At 36.1% G+C, this 23,893-nt stretch overlaps 1 protein-coding gene and 1 long non-coding RNA gene across 2 annotated transcripts in view; one reads left to right on the forward strand and one right to left on the reverse strand.

The window, feature by feature from the left end:
* Positions 1–23,893, reverse strand: part of LOC148225074 (uncharacterized) — a 63,574-nt gene that overhangs the window by 31,386 nt on the left and 8,295 nt on the right. The window lies entirely within an intron of this gene.
* Positions 14,942–18,941, forward strand: LOC148225075 (interferon upsilon-like). The gene is made up of 5 exons (XM_088155463.1): positions 14,942–15,093; positions 15,785–15,862; positions 16,937–17,074; positions 18,263–18,340; positions 18,843–18,941. Exons 1-5 carry the CDS (start codon positions 14,956–14,958, stop codon positions 18,939–18,941), a joined length of 531 nt encoding a protein of 176 aa, XP_088011589.1. The 5' UTR covers positions 14,942–14,955.

A 23,893-nucleotide genomic window follows, 5' to 3' on the forward strand; every position in this document is an offset into this window, starting at 1 on the left:
TCCTGTTCTGGCCATGACAATGGGTAAAGGCAATCTGCACCAAAATTATTTTCTAAGTAGATTTGTAAAGGATTCTCCTGGCATAGTGCTACTCACAGGTTTGAAAATAGAAACAGAGGTAATAGTCCATAATGCTATCAAATAGCCCATAATGGCATCAAACAGAGCCATAATTGTGTCATAATGGGAGTTGTGTCATAATGGGAGGCAAAGAAACATAATAGGGAGAATAAATAAAAGCAGTCAAGTACATAAGATTATTTATAAACAATACATCAAGGAATTAGCCAAACTAAGGACTCGAGAGGCCTGAGGGTGGAGGAGTCTCGTTTCAGATAATGGTAATGCTGTGTGATGTCTAAGAAACACAAGTGCAGCACAGAATCAGCTGCCTCCCTGCACTGACAGTACCCAAAAGCAGGCTTTGGACAGGAAAATGAAAAACTGTGCATTTGAAACAAAGAACTAAGTAGAATTCTCTTCTGTGTATATCTGAGTTCTTCCAGAGTGTGACAGTTCCTGAAGTGCAGAACCTGCCTGATCTAGGGCAGGTCTATTCCCAGTGACCTTTCCCTGCAGCAGGAATACCAGATTTCATCTACACGTTTCAACACACTAGGCTGAGGTTTTCCTTTTGTACAACAGCTTGAGCTTAATTTTCCTCATTTTGTGGTGTCATTTCAGGGGTAACCTGTTCTCTTTTAGAAACAATTGCTGGTTTTCTTTGTGCTGCAACAAACGTGATGAAATATCTTATAAGGTCTCATTTCCTGTTGGATGTTGAATGTTTTATTCATTTCAGCTCGCAAAATTTTTTGCAACAGAGACAAAGTGGAAAGAAGAAATGAACAGAAAACTTGAAAATCTCTCACTAAAGGTCTGGATTTCAGAGTTTAATGCCTTTTTATAGGGTTAATATGCCATGGTTCATGTGGGGAATAGGGTGATGAAGTCGTTGAGAAAATGCCATTTTAGCACAGCCTGTTGTTTAGAATGAACATTTTTCCTGGTTCATACTGAGCAAGAAAATGTCCCCAATTCTATTTTTCCTTTTCAGTCTAGGGCAGCTAGACAAGAAATTTGTATTTAATTTGGATTATTTGTAGTAAAAGAATAGTTTGGAGAATTCTTTAGACCAGTACATATTACACTCAAGGTGTGCAGTATAGGACGGTTTAGAGAATATGACACCTTATTTCCTGAAGCATTTCACAAAAATGCCAAAAGGAACATCCTGCAGAAACTGTCTTGGCTGTCTGCTGGGTAATTTTCATCTGGGCTATTATCAGAATTGTACCTGCTGAGGTTTACTGTGAGTTACTTCTTTGCCCACACATGTATAATATGAGTTTTGCAATATTCAGAAAGAATATTTCATATCTGCTCAAATTTATTATTCAAAATATATTCTTTATTATACCCATTCATAAATATTCTTTTATTTATTAAAAAAATACAAAACAAAACAAAAATTAAACAACCAAAACACCCAAATCAACCCCATAAAAGAGAAAAATTAAATACTGCTTTAGGAAAAAATATATTTGATCATTCTTGTAGGTTATTGGAGAGATGTGTAATTTACAGTATGTAGGACAGGGTGTTGGTATATCTTCCTAGACAGAGAAAGAAAATGTTCAGATCTTGCCTTTTCAGTGTTAAAAATGTCAAGTAAGAGCAGGAGACTCTCTTTGCCCTAATAAACCACCCCTCACATGGGGCTTGCTTATTGTTACTGCACCAACAGGGCAAACAAATGCAGCTTTGGGTGCTCTGCTGGCCTGTAATACCATTCTGGCTTCTGTGAATACATTTTCTTCAAATAGAAACAAGAATACAGAAACAGGAAGGGAAATGGTGTTGCCTCATCCCAACATAGATTCACTTCTTGTCCCAACATGGTCAGGGCATGCACTAAGAGGTAATAACAAATAATTACTGTGAGGTGTCTGAACACAGCCTAAGAGAAACAAAAGCACAAGTTCCATGGAAAAAGTATTCACCTGAAGTATAGAATAGGTCTTTTAAATATTAAAACAATGATTTATTTGTGTAAATTCAGTCCTGTAATCCTAGTTAATCTGAGGACATTTATTGAAATACATGGGACATTATAATCTTTAAAATTAAATATAAGAATACCCCAGCATGGTGAGATTCAAACCCTAATTCACTAAATCCAAATATAAAATAAAAATATTTCCTGATTGAAATTATTGTGCATTCACCTAGAATGGATATTCCACATTTACTATATTCAGAGAAGGGAAAACAGCTGTTAAATGAAAGCATATAACACTCAGAGTAAATATTGGGAGCTGCAAGATAAAACAAGTATGAAGATGAATCATCAGGAATGTTTTGCTGAGCCTTTGAAGTTGCATTTCCATTTATCTAGAGCACTCATGTGGCAAAAAGTGTAATGACCACGTGATAGTTTCAGACTGGCAAATTGCATTCAAAGTTAAAATGTTTGATCTTATATTTTATAGCTCTCTCTGGTTACACTGTTTGGCTTGTAGATTTCCAGACCTTTGGCTGGAATCCCTTCCTCATTGTAACTCATTCAACTAATTTTAATATCTTAGCAAGGCTTTGCCATGGTCTTCCAACTGCAGCCTTTAATCAAACTGTTGAAATACAGTTTCAGTTCATGGGCTATGAGTGGAAAATTGACTGGGCAGGTTGCAATCAACAGCACAGAGGGCAGTGAATGCCCAGCACTGATCCTCAGGAGTCATGGGATCATAGAAATGTGGAATCATTTATTCTGGAATAGACACACACAACCAGTCACTGATCCAGCACATCACCTCCTTCCTCAGCCCGGGTCTGGTGGCTGTGGGCAGTGCTGGGGTCAGTGCTTCCAGTGCTGTTCTAATGACCCAAAAAATGGAAATGAATATGCTCACAGCACAGTGAGTGACTATACTCTTTGTAGAGAATATCAAAGGGAAGGGAAGGGGCCAGTACACTGGAAGGTGACAGAATTCCATTCAGAGGAATTCCAAAGGACTAAAGCTATGGGCTGATATCAAGTTCAACAAAGGCAAAATGGAAAGTCCTTGTACTTGGAATGGAATAACCACACTCAACTGCTCATGCTGAGTACCACCAGCTAGAAAGGAGCTGTGCAAAACACACCTGTGGTCCTGGAGGGCATGAAAATTAGTCAAAACTGCACCCTACCAGTGAAAAACATCCTGACCTCTATTAGTAAGGGTTGGCAAACAAGACGAATGAAATAATTATTCTCGTCCATTCAGCACTTGTGAGAACTCACCTGGAGTTCTGTGTCCAGCACAATAAAGGAAATTGTCATACTGGAACAAGTTCAGCACAAGGGTCACCCGGAGGATTAGGGAGCTGGAGCACAAGATGAGGAGAGGCTGAGAGAACTGGCTTGTAAACCTGAAAGAATGAAATCTAAAGGGTGGTCTGCAGCTGCTTAAAGAGAGGGTACAGAGAAGAGAGACCCAGACTCCTCCTGGAGGTGGAAGAGATGAAACAACTGCCAATGGATATATCCAGCAATAAAGGAAATTCTTACTAGTATGAAAAAAACATTCACCATGAAGGGAATCAAAAAAATGTCCAGAGAGACTCTATCTCTTCATACTCAAATCTCAGCTAGACACACGCCTGTGAAACCTGCCCTAAGTCTGGCCCCACTTTGAGCAGGAAGTTGGAGCAGAAAGCCTCCAGAGGTCTTTTCTCATCTATTTTATTAAGAAGACAGATCCCTCAATATACAAATTTATTCCATCCATTCTAGGATGAAGTGACTTTCCCTAAGTCCCTCTTTCTTCATTGCCTGCCATTATAGAAAATATGTAATTATATAACTGCTACCTTGTAGATGGCAAGTATTATACGAAATAAATTCAACCTTTATTATTTTTCATCTAGGAAATTTAAAAAAAATATAGTCTATATGTTGTCATATTCTAAAAATACTTGTTAGACATCTAAGCCTGAGCTACTCATTGTAGATTCCTTTCACAACTAGACATTTTCTAGATAAACAACTAGATATTTCTAGACAATTACCCTAAGAGAGTGTCTAAGTGACAATAAATCACTTTCTGGAGTTGCCCATTTACCTTCATTACCTACATTGACTGTTAAAAAACCCAGATGACTAACTCAGAATAAGGGCATATTGGTGTTTTGGGTCAGGAGTGTGTTTCGAAGGCAAATCTCAGGTCATGAGTAGGAGCCCTCCTTTCATCTGCAAACAGAGAATGCATTCCAGGATCACCAGATTAAATAACCCAAACCAGATCCCAAATAACCACTACAAAACTTGGATAGTTTATCAGAACTGCGCTCCTCAGAATCAACAGTTCGGGTTCTGCAGATTCATTCCTATTGCTTGCATCATTTTCTAATGATGACATAGTCCATAACTGAAATTTAGACCTACATGTTTAACAAAATCTAATCTCATTTTAGTTATCCAGTCACTAAAAACTCATTCATGTTGAAGACTACTCATTTATGCCACCACGAGGTTCCGCTTTTCAGATTGAACTGTCACTGAAGCTCTCAGTTGATTTTGTGATTTAGAATTTGTTTTCATTGGCTTCTTTAATTTGCTTAAAAGAAGAATGATGACATAAAAATTTGATCTGTAAATATTTAAATCTTCACAGTGGCCTTCTATTGACATTTGAAGGTCCTCAAGAATGTCATGTTAATGTGAAGGCCCTTGGGATAGGAGCACTTTTTAATTTTTTCCTCTCAACAATTCTTAGCTGTCTCATCACCTGCTTTACAATGAATTTGAAAAGTAACCCTCCTATGATAGACAATGCAGAAGTCTATGACCTTTTCTAGCTCCCCATGTTCTTCTGTGAGATCTTGTCTTGTAGGCATGATAACAAATCTAGTGCTACCTACTGAACTTAGCATATAGCAAGGAAATTGGAAATTAGTAGGAATTTTAGACATCAGGAGGAATTTCTTCACAGAAGAGGTAACTAGACATTAGAAAGAGCTGCCCAGGGAGGTGGTGAAGTCACCATCACTGGAAGCATTTAAGGGAAGACTGGACATGGCACTCAGTGCCATGGTATGGTTGACACAGTGGTGTTGGGGCATAGGTTGGACTTGATGAACTCAGAAGTCTTTTCCAGCCTAGTTGATTCTGTGAAATTGTTAGGAGTACACTAGAAGGAAAAGAAAGTAAATGTGTCAGGCTTTTTCTCAATGTAGAATCATGAAGTGTGGAGAAGCACGAAATTCCCCAAGTCTCACTGTTACATCATCATCAGAGATGTTCCATTTATTGCCAGGAAACCCATTAATGAAATTCTATGAATTAAAAAAAAAAAACAAAAAAACAAAACTCGACCTGGAACTGGCAGGAATGCACTGTACAAACACCTGTCCATTTCATCAAATGGAACTATAAAACAAAACAAAAACTGAGTTGGCCATTAAAAACATTCTGCAAATTATTGTAAAATGAGGTGTTTAACTTGTGGGAAGGGTGGAGAGCACTTTCCAGCTGCTGGTCAGAGTAAAGTGAAACCATTCAGTGCTACTCTGACCAAGAAAAGTGAAAGCTAGGAATGCTAGGAATGGAACATTCTGATTTTGCACAATAAGTTAGGTCCATTAGGCAACTGGAACAATCTAAACCATAAGTAATTTGAATTTTTTTTACATAAAATTTCTTAGCTATGTACATATAGGAAGGTTGTATATAACTATCCATGTCACACTACTGGACATTGCTTTCAAAGCCTATGGTAAAGAGAGCTAAGTAATTATTATACAGTCATAAGTTTTTCTAGTCAGAGTGTTTAAAAAATGGTAAGATTTCAAGTTCATTTACTGGCTTTCTTTTATCAACAATCTACAATTTTTAAGGTTTCATTTACCTCTGCAGTTAAAACATGAAAACTCCAGTCACTATAAAAGTTTGGCTTAAAAAATTTCAACAACTGCTGTTGTCAGATCTTCTGGCAACTTATTTTTCTATATACCATAGTAAATCAACATTGCAAATAATAATAGTTTTTGTATGGATAAATATCCATATATATACACATTGGTTTAGAATATCCTGCTCACCATATGTTCACCATTTAAAATATGTTCCTCTGTTCTGGTAACAGCAAGAATGAAAATAAACATATCACATTTTACGTTTGATTATAAGATGGGTAGATCGGTAACTTTATGCTGTGAAATAGTCTAGGATTTGGGGAAAATTGTATCTCTTGCTAACTACGAAAATCACAAAGCTTTAAAAATACCTAATAATTAAATGTTATTTCAAATATCTCTTCTAAAAATACATGGGAAAAAATGTGTTAGAAATTTAAACTCATTGAAAACACTATTCAGAAATACACATTTCATACTTCCCAGTTTCTAGGTTGTATGAAAATCCAGATATAGCTTTCTAAGACCAGACTTTATAAAATTCTTATGCCATGATGATGCATTTTCTTATAACACTCTGTTAAAAAAAAAAATAAAAAAAGAGAAAATAAACTTGTAATTGCTACTGCAAGTCAGGACAGAGCTTCTTATGACTGACAAATCTAAAAGATAGAGTGGCTTGTACAAATCTTCTAAAAGTTCATTTCTGGGAAGTGAAAACAAACTGGCTTCATTTTCTCCACATGTATTGCCTCCTCTTCCCATTCATTTTGCACTGAAGTTAAGCTTTCCTAAAGTAAATTGCAGAGTGCTTACCATATGTAGCAATTTAAAAAATATCTTCTATAATTTTGCCACCTAAAAATTATTAAAAACATTATTTTTAATGAAAATTGTAATTAATTTCAGTATTTTTATCCTATCAGTGGATAGAGGTAGTCCAAAACCCTGTATCAGCAATTCCAAAACTACTGTGGACCCTCTTAGCACAGTGTGAAAAATCTGTTTTATTACAGAAATGTATCTGCCTTGTGTACATCACTCCTCAATTTAAGCATACCTGCACAAGTGCCATCAGCCTAAGATATTTTATTACAAATGAGGCTGGCAGCACCTGGATTGTGAGGTTGCCCTTTATTAAGCAGAGGCGAGTTTCAACATAAGGTCTCCTACATCAGGTTGCAGGTTTATTTGACAGGCTTCACAAAAATCTGGGTGAGTAGCCGTGAATTTTTTTTATAAAGAAATGAGTAATCCTCAGTTTTCCCAAAAACCAAAATGAAGGTGCTTAATCTCTGGAGATTTCCAATTACACTGTACAGCAGCATCTGTTTTTTACCACCCACTCAACTATTTTATCAAAGCTACAGACACAAATGGAAAATTGAAGCCAAAGTCACTGTAGCAGAAACCACCTCAGATGTTTCCATAGTCATCTGTTATGTTTTTATAGATTTAAAAATCTTCATTTCTGGAGTAGTACTTCAGAAACAAGGACATTAAATTGTCTTTGGAAAAAAACCTTTTCATTTTAGATTGTATTATCCATTCTTCGTTGTTTTCCCCCCTTTATTTTTTAATCCTGAAGCTTTTCCATGCAACCAGCTTTTGAAAGGCTGAAAGTGCCCTGTATATGTCTAGTTTCATTGACTTTTTAAATGTCAGTTTTTTAATTATATTTTCTTGGAGGTGGTTGATGGTATCTGGTGAATAACGGAGCTTTTTCAAGTTACAGGTTAATTCATACTGGCCAGTTATTACAGTGCTCATTACATATACATTTGGAAGGGAAAAAAGAAATGGCTATAACATTAGGCAGTAATGTCTGCTCTATAAAAAGGATTACTTTGGAACAATTCCAAAAAGGACTGAATTAATATTGGAGTCCTACATCATACGCTTTCATTCAGACTTCAGTTCTGGAAGCCTTAGAGAAGCCTGAATTTATCAGAACTTCAGCTCTTTGAATTCGTTTATTCAAGCCATGTAATGTTCTTCCCCTGTACACTACTGAGCCTGATCAACATCTATCTCACATTTAAGCAAAGCACAGATCCAGTGTCTGAAACTCTCACGGGAGACAGTCTAGTACTTTGAGGAGACAAAATGACACAACTCTACTTCAGTGGGAAGACGAAATGGATCAACTCGAGACAGAAGGCAAGGAAGTTTATTTTTAAAGCACATCTGGGGAAGGAGAGCAGTGCCTCTTCCTCTTGGTGTATGACATGAAACACACATTGCACTGGAAGGCTGTGCAGCTCTCACACTGCCTGTACTGCCTTAGCAAGCAGTCTGGACAGGCACAAGATTTAACTAAAATGTTAACAAGGAGGATGTTTGTTATGTTCATCCCTAGTTGGTACAGCCTTCCTGAAATCTGCAGGGTATGATTTATCCTAAACTGAGGGATGACACCTATGTTTTCTGGCTGTTATCCTACACTGTAAAGCAACATAATCGGGGTTTTTTTCCAAAAATATTGCCCTTGTACTCAGTCGCAGAGTGATAGAACGGTTGAGATTGGAAGGGAATCTCTGGATACCACCTGGTCACTAAGCAGCAGACACCACCCATGGCAAGGAACAACGAACAAATTCCCTTTTTAGCTCAGTCTCTCACCGTGTCTGGTGTTCCAGATCTGTTTTATAGCAGCTGACTTTTCCAAGTACAGTTTCCGGAAGCTTTGTGCCTAGCTCAGGAGCCCTGAGTCCACGTTAGGAAATGTGTAAAGATAAAGAACAAGATGAGGCTTAAGAAGTTTCTAGAGAGTTGAAAATTGGTAGAGTTTTGCTATAATTAGTTTTCCTTTATGTTGTACTCTTGCTTCTGTTATTGGCCTTTCTACTCCTCTAATTCTTTCCCAAAACAGGAATGTCATCTGCTAATCAAAAAGCATAAGGTTTTCCGATGAGAATGTAGTGAGTTTCCACCATTTTTATACTCTATTATGTCACTACAGGCTTTAATGCATCTTTCCATAAATATACTTCTGTGTTAAAAACATAAATGACTGGTTTTAATGTATGTTTTTAACACAGAACTATATTTTTAAAAATTGCATCGACCTTTAAATAAGTGAGAAATCCTACGGAATTTCATAGGAATTAAACAGTGAATTTTGAGGTTTTTAATTTTAAATTTTGAATGACAAGCTGTCATACTCTAGGGAACAGCTGGACTATATAGCTAATTAACAGACTTTCCAGAAACTTATTTTCTGACAGAATTGAGTTAATTAATAAAAATTGAATGCTAGCAAGGCCTATATTCATGCACACAGAAACAGGGTAAATTTAGAGAAAGATTTAACAAAAGATAACCTTTAAAAGGTTAATGCAAAGTTAAAATATGCATGTCTGTGATTTTGAAAATAATTGATTTTTTACATCATAATTATTTAAGGTATGATTTTCAGGGACTGGATGATCAGTACTTCCAGGAAGACAGGCCATTTGACAGTACCTTGGTCTGGATGCCAAAAAAATGACATCTATAGTGCTTCATATTACAATATCGGTGAAAGAGATTATACAAACCATAAAGTACTTCCAAACATGAGCTCAGGAATATCTGACACATAGATCTCAGTCGTTACATAAAGAATTGTACACAGAAAGAAATTAGTGAGAATTTTAAAACATACGCATAAAGTTCAGGAATAGAAAACAAGGATTATTAAATCCTATGGAAGGAAATGATACCAAAAGTGGTTTGGATTAATAATTTTCAAATGAGTTCAGGCCTCACTAGAATGTTTAAACAATCTGATTGTTTGTATAATTATTTTAATTAGGCAGTGATGTGGTTGAGAACTTCTGAAAGTGAGGCACCTCCTTTTTACTGTAATTTTCTGGCTTTCAAATCGGAATTCAATCTGGCTGAGTTAAAACTTTGTGAAGAATGTTTACTCTAGCTGACAAAAATATGAAAAAAAAAATGCAGGAACTTCTAAAACCACCAAATCCAGCCTCTAGCTCTGGCACACACTGGATTTCATTATACTTTTCTTTAATTTATAAAGGTCATATGTTATTGCAAAGTATAACTTATCACTACTCCAATTAGAAAATCGTTCCAGAATCCAGGAGGTTGTAAAAATGACAAATAAATGTTGGTATGTTCAAAATGGTCCCTGTATTTGAGTGTCTGTCAAAACAGCTGTGCTAAGTACTCTGGAGGGCCTGGCCCCAGTGACATCAGGAAACCATCAGCCTTTTCACAAATTCTTGAGATGCAGAGAAGTTCCTTCAGCTTCTTACAAATATGAAGGCACAAGATCTCTGGAGTGATGTGTTGTCATGGCTGTCACTTTCTACAACCTACTCCTGCCACCCAGTTATTCCACATCCTCAGGGCTTCCTTTCAAAGCAAATTAATCATTGGTATGCAACTGGTATGCAAAAAATTTAATCACATTTTCCTTTACTTCTAAAATGTAGTGTGCTGAAACAAGACAACACTGACAGTCAAATAAAATATTCCTAAAACCCCATAATCATCATGTCAGGTTATTAAATCACCATTGGTCTTCTACGTTCACCCTTTGGACTCTCGAATGCCTCATGTCCTATTAGTCATAAATATTATAAAACTGTTAACTTCACTTTCGTTAAGGTTAAAAAGTGACACAATTTAATAGAGTTGTGGGGGTTTTTTTAAGCAACCAGAATTTCTTATCCATGAAGCTCAGGTACCCATAGCAGTGACAAAATACTAGTATTGTCTCCCCTTCCTGGTAAATATTTCAGTTTTAGGATTTGTCATTCTAAACTAGGATGAATTTGCAAGACAACTGCCTTGTGAAAACTGAAAATGGAAATAAATATTGTGTAAACATGGTTTAGATCATGCTGCAGCCTTCCCCATTAGGAATGGTAGGAATTATTACAGGTTGATATGATAGGAAAGCCATGATTACGGTAGGAAAGATATGATTATCATAGGAAAGAATCTGTCAATGATCACATTGTTGAGTCTCCAGAGACTTTGCTGTTCCTGGCTCTGCTACTAACACGATCTCTCACTTAGGCTTTTCTATTTTACTCTCTAACAATATTTAGGTTGCTTTCTGCAGGTGGAAAGCCTTCTGTTAAATTTCACAATGGACACTTTTCTAGAGATAAGAATTAAAATAATAATAAAAAAAGTGATTGCACAAAGGTCACCAAAATACAAAGTCTGAATGTCCAGATCTTCCAAGTTCCATTTTGGTGCCCTAAAGACAATTTATAACCTATATCTTTATGAGGTGTAACAAAGGCTAATAATTTCCTCACTATCCATCTTCTTGAATTAGTGAAAGCAAATTTTTTTCTTGATAGCTATGATGCAATCATTTCAGTTACAGGACTTTACTTTGAAATTCCAAGTGGTAAAGCCAGTTGCTTAATTTCCAAGCTTGGGTTCCTTTTCTGAAGAGCAGGAAATTACTTTCTTTCAGATGTCACTTTCACTTTCTGCAGTCATGTTTCACATAGCAAGGTGTGTCTTTTCAAAAAAAGCTTAAAAAAAAGAGGTGAGACAGAGTAAGAACACCCTTCCCACACACATTAATCCCAAATGGAATGGGATCTCCTAGCATAAGAAATTTTTATGATTCCATAGTGACACTGATACTATTCCATTACCTGGCTTTTAGAAAATGAACAATTTAGAAAATTGTTTCCTCTGTCAAACCAGCAGAAAGGGGCCAAAACACAATAAAGAATTTGGTTCTTATGATCAATAAATTTCTGTGAAATATTTTTCATTATTTAATAATTTTAAAAGTCTTTTGTTTGTTTGCAAATCCTTTAAAGAGAAACACAGCAGAGCAAAAGTATTACCACACCAGTGCTGAGAACTTTATAAAAGGTTCACAATACAGGAACAAAATATAAAGTAAAAAAGCTAAAAGCATTTCAGGTGCCAGCCCCAGGCACTAATGGAGTTCCAGTGTACAAAATGAAATTATATTATCCTGAAATGTGAAGCCTAATATTGTGAAGCCAGGTGGAAAAAAGTGGCAAATTTTCAAACACAGACATTGGTCAGTCATCTTCCAGACCAAGTAAAGACTATCATTTTAACAACACAGCATTTATGCTGTTAAGATAGTCTAATTTTAAAGATAAATATATTTTTTAAAAAATCTGTTGCGGAAAGATTTTTAGGCTCAAATAAGGTTATTTACACCGCTATGAAAAATGTATTGTTTCCTCTCTTCATTTTTTTGTGTTTTTTTCCTCAAGAGAACATATTTCAATTCTGACATTAAGAGATGATTACAAAAACTCACAGAGGTAAACTTGAGGCTCACAATATGGTTATTTAATCAGTCATCTGAGAAAGAACCTTACTAGCACACACAACATAACAAAAAACCTTTTGAAAGCTGATATGTTTTAGCTGCAGCCCCACCACACTCCTTCCCTCAATACACTCTCCAAAGTGGTTGAACCAAATTTTATTGGAGGTACAATAAAATTCTAGAAAGTACAGATTTTGTCAGAAGATACCACAAAATAACCCTGACTATAAATGAATCCCTAAGATTTAAGTCCACATCTGCAGCATCAAGTTAGGTGGTCAGGGGACTCACACTGAAAGGTGTGATTACACTGAAATGCAATCAAGTCTGAAAATGTTCCAGGCTCCAGCACTGATGCCCACTTTGCCCTGTTGGCACTGCCCTCTATTCAATCCTGACATGGCACTATGCTAAAACAGCAGAATTCTCCATTTTACCCTTCCAGTGGCTGCAGGTATCTTATGGTGAATATTCAAGTTCTGTATCCAGAACCTACTGCTGAAAAGATGTTTATGAGACATCTCCAAGACATGATACAGTGAGGCCTCTTTTACCACACACATCTAGATACTTATTCTCAGACAAGAGGCAGAAGTTGCTCTTAATTCCAGCTGTTAGGTTCATTACAGTTCCTGACGATTCATGAATGGCACATGGAGAATTGACATTCATTAGCATTATTACAGTAAAATTATTAAAGATGGGAAGGTATCCTGTAAAGGGGCAAACCAACAAAATATTACAGAGGAAAGTTACAAATATGATCTTTATGTGATTTCCGAAGCTGGATGTTAGGTATCTAAGGATTTCTAAACTTACAAATCCAAGCAAATCCATCCAGAAAGAGCTTCAAAAACATGGTGCAATCCCCTTTCTGTCAGCATGTGAGGCAGTGCTTAACATTTGGCCAAACTATCACAGAGAAACTTCAGCAATAAGATGAGGAAGCTCAGATAGGTATGAAATAACAAGAACAGTACAGCTGGATGATAGACCTGCTTTGAGTATGACTGGGATTTAAAACCTCCAGGAAGAAAATGTAATGAAATTTTCTTGTTCTTGTTCTTGTTCTTCTTTTTCTTCTTCTTCTTCTCCTCCTCCTTCTTCTTCTTCGTCTTCCTACTACTACCACTACTACTACTATTATTACTAGTATTACTACTACTAGTAGTAAACTACATTTTCTCATTTTCTAGGGATTAGTTCTCTTGGAAGTTAATTCTCTTAAATACCTTCAGTACCTCCAATAAAAATAAAAACTTCTGCAGATTACTTCATAGTACTTGGTGCAACTTCTGCAATTAACATGTCTGCATGCACATACATATGATATGTGTTTGCATATGAGTGTATTTTATATTCAAAAATAAATATAATAGTTATAGAACTATAAACTAAGAAGTTCACACAGAAAGAGTACAGTTAAACATTTTTACTGTTCAATTACTACAAGTATAAACCACGTGGAGTAAGTTATATGAAATTCTACATTCATATTGTGAATACAGAAGACAATACTATTAATATAAAAGAACAGTGTACTCTGTGTTTTATCACCCAGATGTGAATCTTTACAATAATAAAGTTGTTGTAAAATAAGGTAACATAAAAATTAACATTTTGTTCTACAGAGTTTAGGCTTTTTCTGTTTAAATAGAACCTTCAAAATGTGCCACCCACATACAGCCTGCAACATTCCTTGCCTGGAAATCAACACACCTCAAAGGATGGAATGCTGAAAGAAGGTAGTTTCACTCTGCATCATCTACTGGGAGTAGGTGGTCAGAAAGTAATGGAAGTGGAAGAAGACTATTTAAAAGGGACCCAGCTGACAGAATGGTACCCCAGGAGCCCTACAGAAGTGCACTACCAGGATCTGAGTATTATCCACAAGGTAGGCAACTTTGACTGCATTACTGCTTTTTCTAGATGAGATTTATTTACTCATTTCATTTCTTCCTTTTTACTTTACTACTGTAACACAAAATGAATTAATGAAAAAAAGTCAGTTTAACATACAATCTTATATTTAGAAGAAGCTGCTCTAAATCATGTTATGAGTTACAGGTAGCAAAGTTACAGGAATTACAGCAAATTGCTGGAAAACTGGAAAAAATCATTTTACAGAGCCAAGCACATGAGATGGAACAGCTTCAGCTGTTAGCACAGCAGACGAAGTTCTCTTTGTTATAAAGTCTTTTAACAACTTTCTAGCCAATAGCATAATATTAAAAGATGACAAGTGTTTGCTCAGGCCAATTAATAAAGTTATATGTACATCTTGCTTTGAACAATGTTGCTTGTAATACCTTAAAACAATGGATAAAGCTTCATTATTAAGCTTACATATTTCTACTATCTTGCTTAACATTTTCCCAAGGCCTATCTCTACACAGCTCATAGACTTATTGTTTCTTGTCCTTGCATCTTCAGCTCCCTTAGAAAAACCTCTGAGTTTTTTCTTTCCAAGTCAACTCATCACACCTGCATTCTTCCACTCTGAGATTTGCGTTCACACAGCTTTTGAGGGTTTTCTACCTTTTCTGTTTCTCATACAATTTTTCTGTTTATTCATTGGATAAATATATTTAACTTTCAAATGTCCCACCTTAAGATCTGAACTTGTTAGGTCTATCACAGAACATCCGTAAATACAGAGCCCAGTGAACAAGCAGGAGCTAACAATCACCTATGCTTGTGTGACTTAAAACTGTGAAACCTTCCTGATTAAGATTCCTGTCTTCTTCTCCTAATTCCAGAACTTGACAATGTATTGCCCTGGGAGCTGCTTCTTCCTCTTAACTGCCTGCCTTATTGCTGCATCCCTTGGGAAGCCCCAACACAACATCCACCAGTGCTTCCTAAGTGTGCCGTGGGGTGAGCTTCTACAGCAGATTGAGCAGCTGGTAAGTCAAAGTGTAAAACACTGCCACAATCTACAGACGTCGTTTTCCATCCTTCTTGAGTTTAGGTGTAAGGAATACTCAAATGTGTAACTGCCAGATTACGATTTTTTCCCCCACATAATTAAATTATGAGTCAGATGTTCTTTCTCTCCAAACCCAAGAACCTTAAATTTAGATTTTTTATTTTGCACTCATCCTGTTGAATATATGACATTTGTGTGCCTTTCCAAGAAGAGTACAGAGTAATCTGGGAGTCCTTCTAATTGGCATCAGCTCAGACTGTAACACCATAATGTACTTTTACCATGACATAATCCTACTGAAAGAAAAAGACATCCACAGTCACAAAGTTTTTGGTACAAATACTCTCTGGAGCTGTTTTTGAAATCAGCTATATGGAAAGTTTCTTTTCCCACTTTGGCTTCTTTTGTGGCCTGCTCTTTCCTCAACTCTGTACATATTGAGATCCCTGAAAAATCTGAAAAAAGTTGAAAAAAGCAGCTATTCTTCCTATCTCAGACAGGCTTGGAAGGCAAATGAATATTCTTCAAACTCATGAGATATAATGTCAGTGTCATCAATTTACACTTCATTGTTAAGAAACCAATTGAGAAGTGACTTCTATGATTTTTTTACTTAATAAACCTGGTTTAGCACATGCTTATAGTTTCTACTTTATATTTTCTTTAAGAACAAAAGAGGCTTTTCCTTGGAGTGTGAGGCAGTGAGCAATGAAGATTTGTGTTTCCCTGAGCAGATGCTGAAAGCAGTAAGTAGAAAAATACATGTACTTGACATAATCTCACTGTAGCAGCTCTACCTCACACAGCCTATGCATCTTGTCATGGGACTTCTACACTAGAATTGTGCCATGTTATATTACAGAAATGATAACTCTGACTGTTGAGTTTTCAGTCAAAATTATTTTCTGGAGAGGCTATTTATGGAATCAATGTTTTTTTTCTTCTCCTACTATTTAAGTCATTATGCCACTTTTACAAGAAAAGGGTTAGATTTTTCTTGTTAGTCCTGCTGTTTAAATGGGAAAAATTAGTTGGCATCAGTCTGGTAGCCTGGAGACCACCAGAACAGCATGCTGGCCTCAGTTTCAGTCAGAAGCAGATCCCATAAAGGCAGTGAAGGGGTAATTCCATGTTCTACTTGGCACATGCATCACTTCATGTGCACAGCTCACTTTCCGTCCAGATCTGCAATGTCTCAAAAGAGGTACTGCTTGAGACTGTGGTAACCCAGCAATTCATTCTACCTGTTTCCAGCTCTTCTCTTCAATGGATCTTCTGAAATGCACCCAGGAAACAAAAGGGGAGGATGGCAATAATGGCCTCTCTTGTATTTCATCTTCTCCGAGGTAGAGGGAGCTGCCCTTCATCAGACAGGGACTGTGCTCGGGAGGAAAGCCCTGCAGAGTCTGATGTCTTGGGCCTGAATTCAAAAGATCTGCTTTTGCCTCTTGGCCTTTTATTGACTACTGCTTGTGCATTGTAAATATCAAAGTATATAAATGCAGCCCAAAAATGCAAGATATACTTATTTTACAAAATAGGAGTCCTCCTTATGAAATCAACTTGAATTGAAGCAACTTATGAATCGCAACTGCAAGTTGAACATACAATTCCCAATTTTCAAATAAATGACATCTTTGCAATGCATATTATTAGCTATAATTTTTGTACTAAAAATGTAGAAAAGCACAGGAAAGCAGTGAAAATTGTTTGACAGCTTATGATAATTGGACTCAGGTAGTTGAAAAATCAACTGATATTTAAAGGCAGACTTCAGAAACCAAATTTTTCTATACATTTTTTTTTTTTTGTCATCACAGGTTGAATACGATAATGCAGCCATTGTTCATATAGTGCATGAAATTGCTGAGTTTTTCGAGAGAGCAGACATTCCGTTTCAAGATAAGAACATTTTTCTAAGAGGAATGTATGAGGCTCATGCTCAGCTCGAGAGATGTGTAAGTACAATTTATTAATTTATATGGCATGATATTCAAGTGAGGTATTCATGGTGAATAAAACTGATAATAAGTATGCTGAAAGTACAATAGGAAACTTAAAAGACTACATTTTCAAATAATGATTTTCAAACAATAATCATATGTCTGAAAGTAATGGCAGGCATCTTTCAACTCTTTTATTGACCTGTATGATACAGGCAACTTTAAATTCACACATTTTATTTATGGCCTTATTTAAAGACGTGATGCCTAAAAAACATTATTTCACTTTCTTCTTCTTAAAGACTCCACTAGTTCTAAACAGAAGTACTTACTATTTTAACTAAATATAAATATCATGTGTTTTTCTTCAAGTGCTCATGACTTCTGTCAAGACAAGCTAACAGAAAGAATCACATCCAAGTTGTAGGCAAAAAATCTTAAGTCTGTATTCAACCTATTTCAGCTGAGTAAACTTCTTAAACATATGTGCAAATAGTTAACTCAGCTGGGGTCAGCTTAAGAACTATTTACAGAGGACAAAGCCTCAGATTCACTGCAGTTTCCCTTGCAACTAAGGCGTGTGCCAGGCACCAGATTTGCCAACAAACCTGAAGGAGAGCAAAACCGGGCACAGAAACATACACGGGGCATACACCCTGCCCAGGTGTGCTGCAGGGCACACAGCTTCCCATGGCCTGAGCAGGAGCACAGCAGCACTGACCTCCAGCCCCACAGTGCTGCTCCTGAGCTGGCCAGGACTAAGTGTGTACAGCTATGGACAATAACTACTGCTCAATGCCCATAGATACACACATACACGTCAGTAATTATTTTGTGTTACTGATCGAACACAATCACATCTGTACATCTGTAACACTGCATGTCAGTGACCACCAGTTCCTCTGAAATCTGTCTCCTTCAGACAGCACACACTGGCAAGACCAGTATTGTCACAAAAGAAAAAAGACCCACAGAGCCTTGCCTTGCCCTGAGCACTGATATTCTCCTTTCCTGATCTCTCTGCAGACTCAGTGTGTGCTGCACTACCTTTAGCATTAACCTGTTCAGGCTTGCATATGGCAGCAGAATTACAGCGCTCTCAGTCGATGACCATGTCCATCAGAGGGCACTGTTTGAACTTTTATTTACCAGTCATTGTTCAAATTAACAGTTCCTTTTTTTTTTTTTCCTTTAAAAAAACAGCTGAATCCCAGTGGTAACATCAGCCATGAGTCTATAGTGAAAGACTGCTTCAAAAAAATGGAGGAATTTGTGGCCAAGGTAAGTAGGCTGTTTCTTTCCAGCTTAATTTAAGGAAGTCTAAAGATAAAAAGCAGATTCTAATGCAAGAAGTTCTATTGCTAATCAAAGCTGCACATGCCTGTGAAATTGTGCCCCACTTCCATGCATTATGGATTTTCACTCACTGAAAATCTTTTGGTCCACACTCATGTCAAGGCAAATGTATCATCATGGGCTTTTAAAAAAAATTAGTTTTAATTCAGGACCAAAACCCATGACAGTCTGTGCCTTTTTAGAAAAACTTTACATCACATGGGTCAGGACTACCATGTGTCTGTTGGTGGAAAAGAAATGGTCATCATATATACCAAAGAATATTTGTACTTTAGATAGACTTCCTAAAATTAGTATTAATTTTTTCTTAAGTTTCTTTTAAATTATTATATGCTTGTTCTCAACTCACATTTTGCTTGCCATAATATTGGACATAATTTTTATAAACCAGTTAACAGACAATTCTTAATAACCTTTCTTTTCACAGTCAAAAGACCACTGCATTTGGCAAGAGATCCATGCACATTCCAGGGAGCTACTTCAAAGAATTGAAAACTACTCTTTCAAGACAAGAGCAACACATTAGCAAAGCCAGCTGCCATCACACTTTTCAAGGATCTACAATCATGCCAGGATGTAAAAATTAAAGGAAGAAAAAAATCCACTATTTTAATTTAAGACTATGAACAGATTAACTTATTTTTGTCAAGATATTTTTCTAAACTACTATAAAAACTTAAGCCTTAATAAAAGGATGTAAAAACCCCTATGCAAGTATATTTGTATTTATTTGTTTTACAAAAGCAAAGGTGACGTTTTTCATAAAATAGGTATCATAGATAAAGCCCTTCAAAACTAAAGAGTGAGCATATCAGTTACACTATTTGATTTCACAGTACATCCACCAAGCTCTGGAAATACAAACCCCTGACAGCCTAATGCTTTTCCAATGCATGTCTCACATTTGCACTCTTGCACTTTTAGCACTGCAGTCACAAGGCTCCCCAACCATCCATGTGTGAAAAGATCAGCCTCTTTCCACAACACTGTGCTGCCAGGCTTCCAGAGCCATTCAGGAATTCTGAGATTGCAGTTTGATCATCCAGATGTAAATTTTTGTATGTATAGATATTTTAAAAACAAACACAACAAAACAAACAAACAAACAAACGATCTCTGTGTTCTATAGTAAAGATTAGGCCCCTCAACAACAAAACACCTTTAAATGCTCTCATGGAATCTAATAGGCACTGGCAGCACTGCACACTGGCACATTTTTCCAAACAGCTCACTGATTATTTGAGAGCCTGTAGAAGAAGATAACATCTATGAAACTGACAGTTTTGAAGGAGAGAAAGGAGGGGTACAGTGAGTGCACAGTGTTTCATAACATCTTTTAGCAGTGAGATATGCCTTATTCCTGTGCTTCCTGATTTCTAGACACTGGTTTCAAGCTGTCTCTTCAGACAAAAATGTTAAAACAAATCAGCAGACTGTAAAAGATTTTAATACTTACACTTAACTTAGATTGCACAAAGATGAAAATAGTACAAATATTTGTAATAGCCTATGTGTGTCATTTTCTTACCATTCTTGGACATTAGTTTTGTTGCTTGGTTGGTTGGTTTTAAATCTGATTCAAGTCTTAACAGACAGCCTAGCACCTCCCTTCAGTGTGACTTTCCCAAATTCACAAGATCTCTTCATCTCTCCTTTCAAAAAATGGCTTCAGAAAAAAGCCCAAGCTTTTATGTTTTACAAAGAAATAAGAGTAACCAATATTAACCATTTTGGACCATCACTTTGTCACCAGGTTTAACAACAAACACAGTTATGTTCTTTCATGACATATTCAATATACTGCCCTATTCATGCATCATCTGAATTGGAAAGTGTTCACTCAGCTGAGACTTGATCAGTGTGCAGGCACTGCTCCAGCTGAAAAAAAAATACTCCCTGAAGTCACACAGAAATCAGTACAAGAATCAAAATTCTCCAATGAATAAATTCCACTAAGCCAAATAATACATTAAAATAATGAACAGACTTTCCATATCTTTGAACTGAGGGAATGTTTTGCATTCATTACCTTCTAAGGCAGATATTGATACATATTAGTACTGTTTTGATATGAATCTGACCTTCTCACCATAAATGGTACAGTGCCAGTGTAAGCGTATTATATATACTGATGGCATTAAATACATAAAAAGAAATTATAGTAATAATAATAAAAAAGACTTAATGTCACTTTCCAATGTGTTCCCTTGATTATAGTTCAATTTAAAACAAACACATATTTAGTCCTTGACATGTAGACATTTTGGGTATAATTATTATTCTAATGCATATGTCTGAATATTTATTTTAATAGTGGTCATAACCTGTTTTAATCAGATTGGAAAGTACAAAAATTATTTAATATATTTAATGCAGAATGTATAAGGAGACAAAAACAACTTTGGAAAAATAAAGGAGCCATGAGATGAACTGGGCTTTCAGTTTCAGCTAATAAATCATTTGATGAATGCATTATTTTTACAGTATCTATCCCAATATCCTGCCACAGAGGAAGAGTGACTAGTATTAGGAAATTTTTAGGCATCTAGCAGTGGCACTGTGCATTTCAAATAGCCAAGGACAGACACTTTAGTTTCTGATGGAAAAGTTGGCTATTTCTAAGTTTTTTGGTCTTTAATGAATAAACCAACTCGTGCTCTCTTTATAGGAACACATTTTTCTGTGTATTCCCAGATTTGCAGTTAGAATAATATATGAAACTAGGACATCTGTTATCTTCTGTCTGGGGACTGATGACATGGCCACAATCCACTCTGAAAATGACAGAAAGTTTGGACCAGCAGGTATAATTAGGGACCATTCTGAGGAAAACTCTTTACAGCACAAAAATACCTGAGCTACCTTTAAAACACTTCACCATAGCAGGATCAAAACACAGGCTAGAGATGATAGTATCAGTATTTCACTTAGGCTGTGAAGTTTGAACAAATAACAGCAATCTTGGTTTTATACAACAAAAATTTAATATGACTCAAAAAATACCAATCCATAACTCACTATTCATGAGTGGTTTATTACAATTTTTATTTTTCCTGAAAAACAGCATTAGAATTGCTAAAGGTTTTTATGCTTTGGGGAAAAAAAAAAAGACAGAAGCTACTTAGCATCTTCTATACCATTAATTTTGTAGTGAGAAAAGGGAAGGCTGGAGGAAAAAGATTTTGAAAAGGAAGAGAAATAAAAAGAAGAAAGCATTATCATGTTAAAAAGCCTACACTTTTTCTTGGAAAGCTGTAAATGCAGGATTAAATATATGTTATCCTATTTAGCATATGTTTACGAAGTATTTCAACATGAAAGTATTTCAAAATATAAATAAAGCAAGCAGACTACACACTATGAACAACATCTTTGGAATAGATTAGATTTTTTTTTCTTCCATTTGAAGTCAGTAGGATGCACACATTTAAAAGTATGCTTTTCTATCACAACTACTTATGTCCAACACATATGATTTTATCTGCCTAGAGGAATTTGTAATATCAAAATTTAAATATAGTTTATTTTACCAGTTGAGTATTCACAGTCAAAATTTCATCTTAAAATCATCTTTGTAAAACCTTACTCCTCCGTAGCAGCCTTGATAATTACAAGAAGCGTGTATATCCTCAGATGTAGACAGCACAATCTTTTAAGTAAAGAACAAATTTTAAGGTAATACTGGAAATCGACCAGCAATACTGTATTACATTTTTACTGAGACCAGATTAATGAATCTCTATTTCCAACCTGTGAGAGAGATGTGTCTTTCCAACACGTGTAAATCCATGATGACATTGAAGGTTTTCACACCTGCATTCTTATTTCCATCGGCTTTTCCCAATAGAATGCAATATAATTTGATTTTAAGCTCCTCCCTACTCTGTATTGGACAACCAACATCATTAGAAGTCTAATGGTACCTTCCTTATAGTCTGAACTAATTAATTTAATGAAGCACATAACACAGTTTGGTTTGTCACTCAGATTCAGCGTGAATATTTTAGTGTGCCTGATATGGTAAGAGCTTGTAGCTGTCCTTGACCCAGCTATTGCTCAGGAGAAATTCACCTGGTGGCATACAGAGATGGCAAGAATTGCAAGAACAAGCAAAAATGGACATATTTATGCTATTAGCATATGACAACCCAAGTATATAGTTATATATTTATTATACCAAGTATACAGTTATTTGATGTTTGACGTTTTAATGCACTCCATTTGCACAGAAGCATCTCAAGAGGGGCAGGGAAGAGCAGCACGAGGCAAAGTCACAAATAGGAAAATTCTGCTAACTGGTGATTTTACTCAGCTATAGCAACTGAGCTGTTTAGGTAACAACAGTGGTGGATCAGCTTTTTAACATGAACTCACGGCTGAAAACAAGAAGGAATGAGTGCCATAAACCAGCTTCTAGACCGTAATGAGACTACAGGGCTTTCAGTTTAATCTGAGCTAACCACAACATTGGAATAAAGCAGCCCCACACTGCCTTTTTATGTGATCTTCACTCAGACAAACCAGATGAAAAAACCTTGCTACAGCAAGGCCTGTCACAGGCTGGGAAGCTATCTGTAGCTAGTAGGAAAAAAATAGCTGCTCTGAATTATACTCCAGAGAACTCTCCTTCTTCGCTGATCATAACAGGGAGCTTCCATTAAGCTTAAGCTCATATGAGTCAGAGTCCACACTGCATATCAAAACATTAATAGTTTATGGTGCTTTGATAAAGGGATAATTTTAGATTGTTTTATTGGACTTTGTTAACAACACTCTTCACGTGATAACCTTACTGCTGTAATCATCCTAAGTCTAATTTGCTTTAGATAATTCTGAAATAATTAGAGAAAAAGATGTTGAGGATTTTATAACCACCATGTTGCTCTTTTCAATTTACTTTTACTACTTCATCTACTGTGAGACTACATTACTAATTTCCACTTCTTGAAACCACTCAAGTCCAGTACAAGTTAATAGTTCCATTGTGTCTAGCTAACATGTAATACAAAAATGTTTTTTTCAAATGGAAACTTCACAGCCTTATCCATTCTGTGATCTGTGACTTTCCTTTCTTTTGTTACAGAACTGTTATTGTTGGATAAACTATTGCTCCTGTTGATGAGAATGAGCATTCTGCTCCTGCTATTTAACCACTGTCCATCTTTTTGTTTTGTGGATAACTCCTGCCTCTTAAGAAATATAGATAATCTGGGTAAAATATCTAGTGAATATTAAACATTACAGATAAAATAATGAAAATACTAATTGTCATATGGTACTCTCTTACATCTGAATTCTTTATTTCTGGTCAAAGAAATTTTCTTATTAAACTCTCATGTCCTGAAAGATATAACTAGATGCAATCTTCACTTCTAAGTACAATGTCTAGGTGGCAAAATTATTTAATTTGGAAACTACTTCAAGATTGTTATCTCACTATCTCATGAGGTTTAACTTTGAAGGCCGAACCCAGAGCAG

Source organism: Sturnus vulgaris, chromosome 1, assembly GCF_052056855.1.
Source record: "Sturnus vulgaris isolate bStuVul1 chromosome 1, bStuVul1.hap1, whole genome shotgun sequence".
In the NCBI taxonomy this organism is placed as follows: Eukaryota; Metazoa; Chordata; class Aves; order Passeriformes; family Sturnidae; genus Sturnus; species Sturnus vulgaris.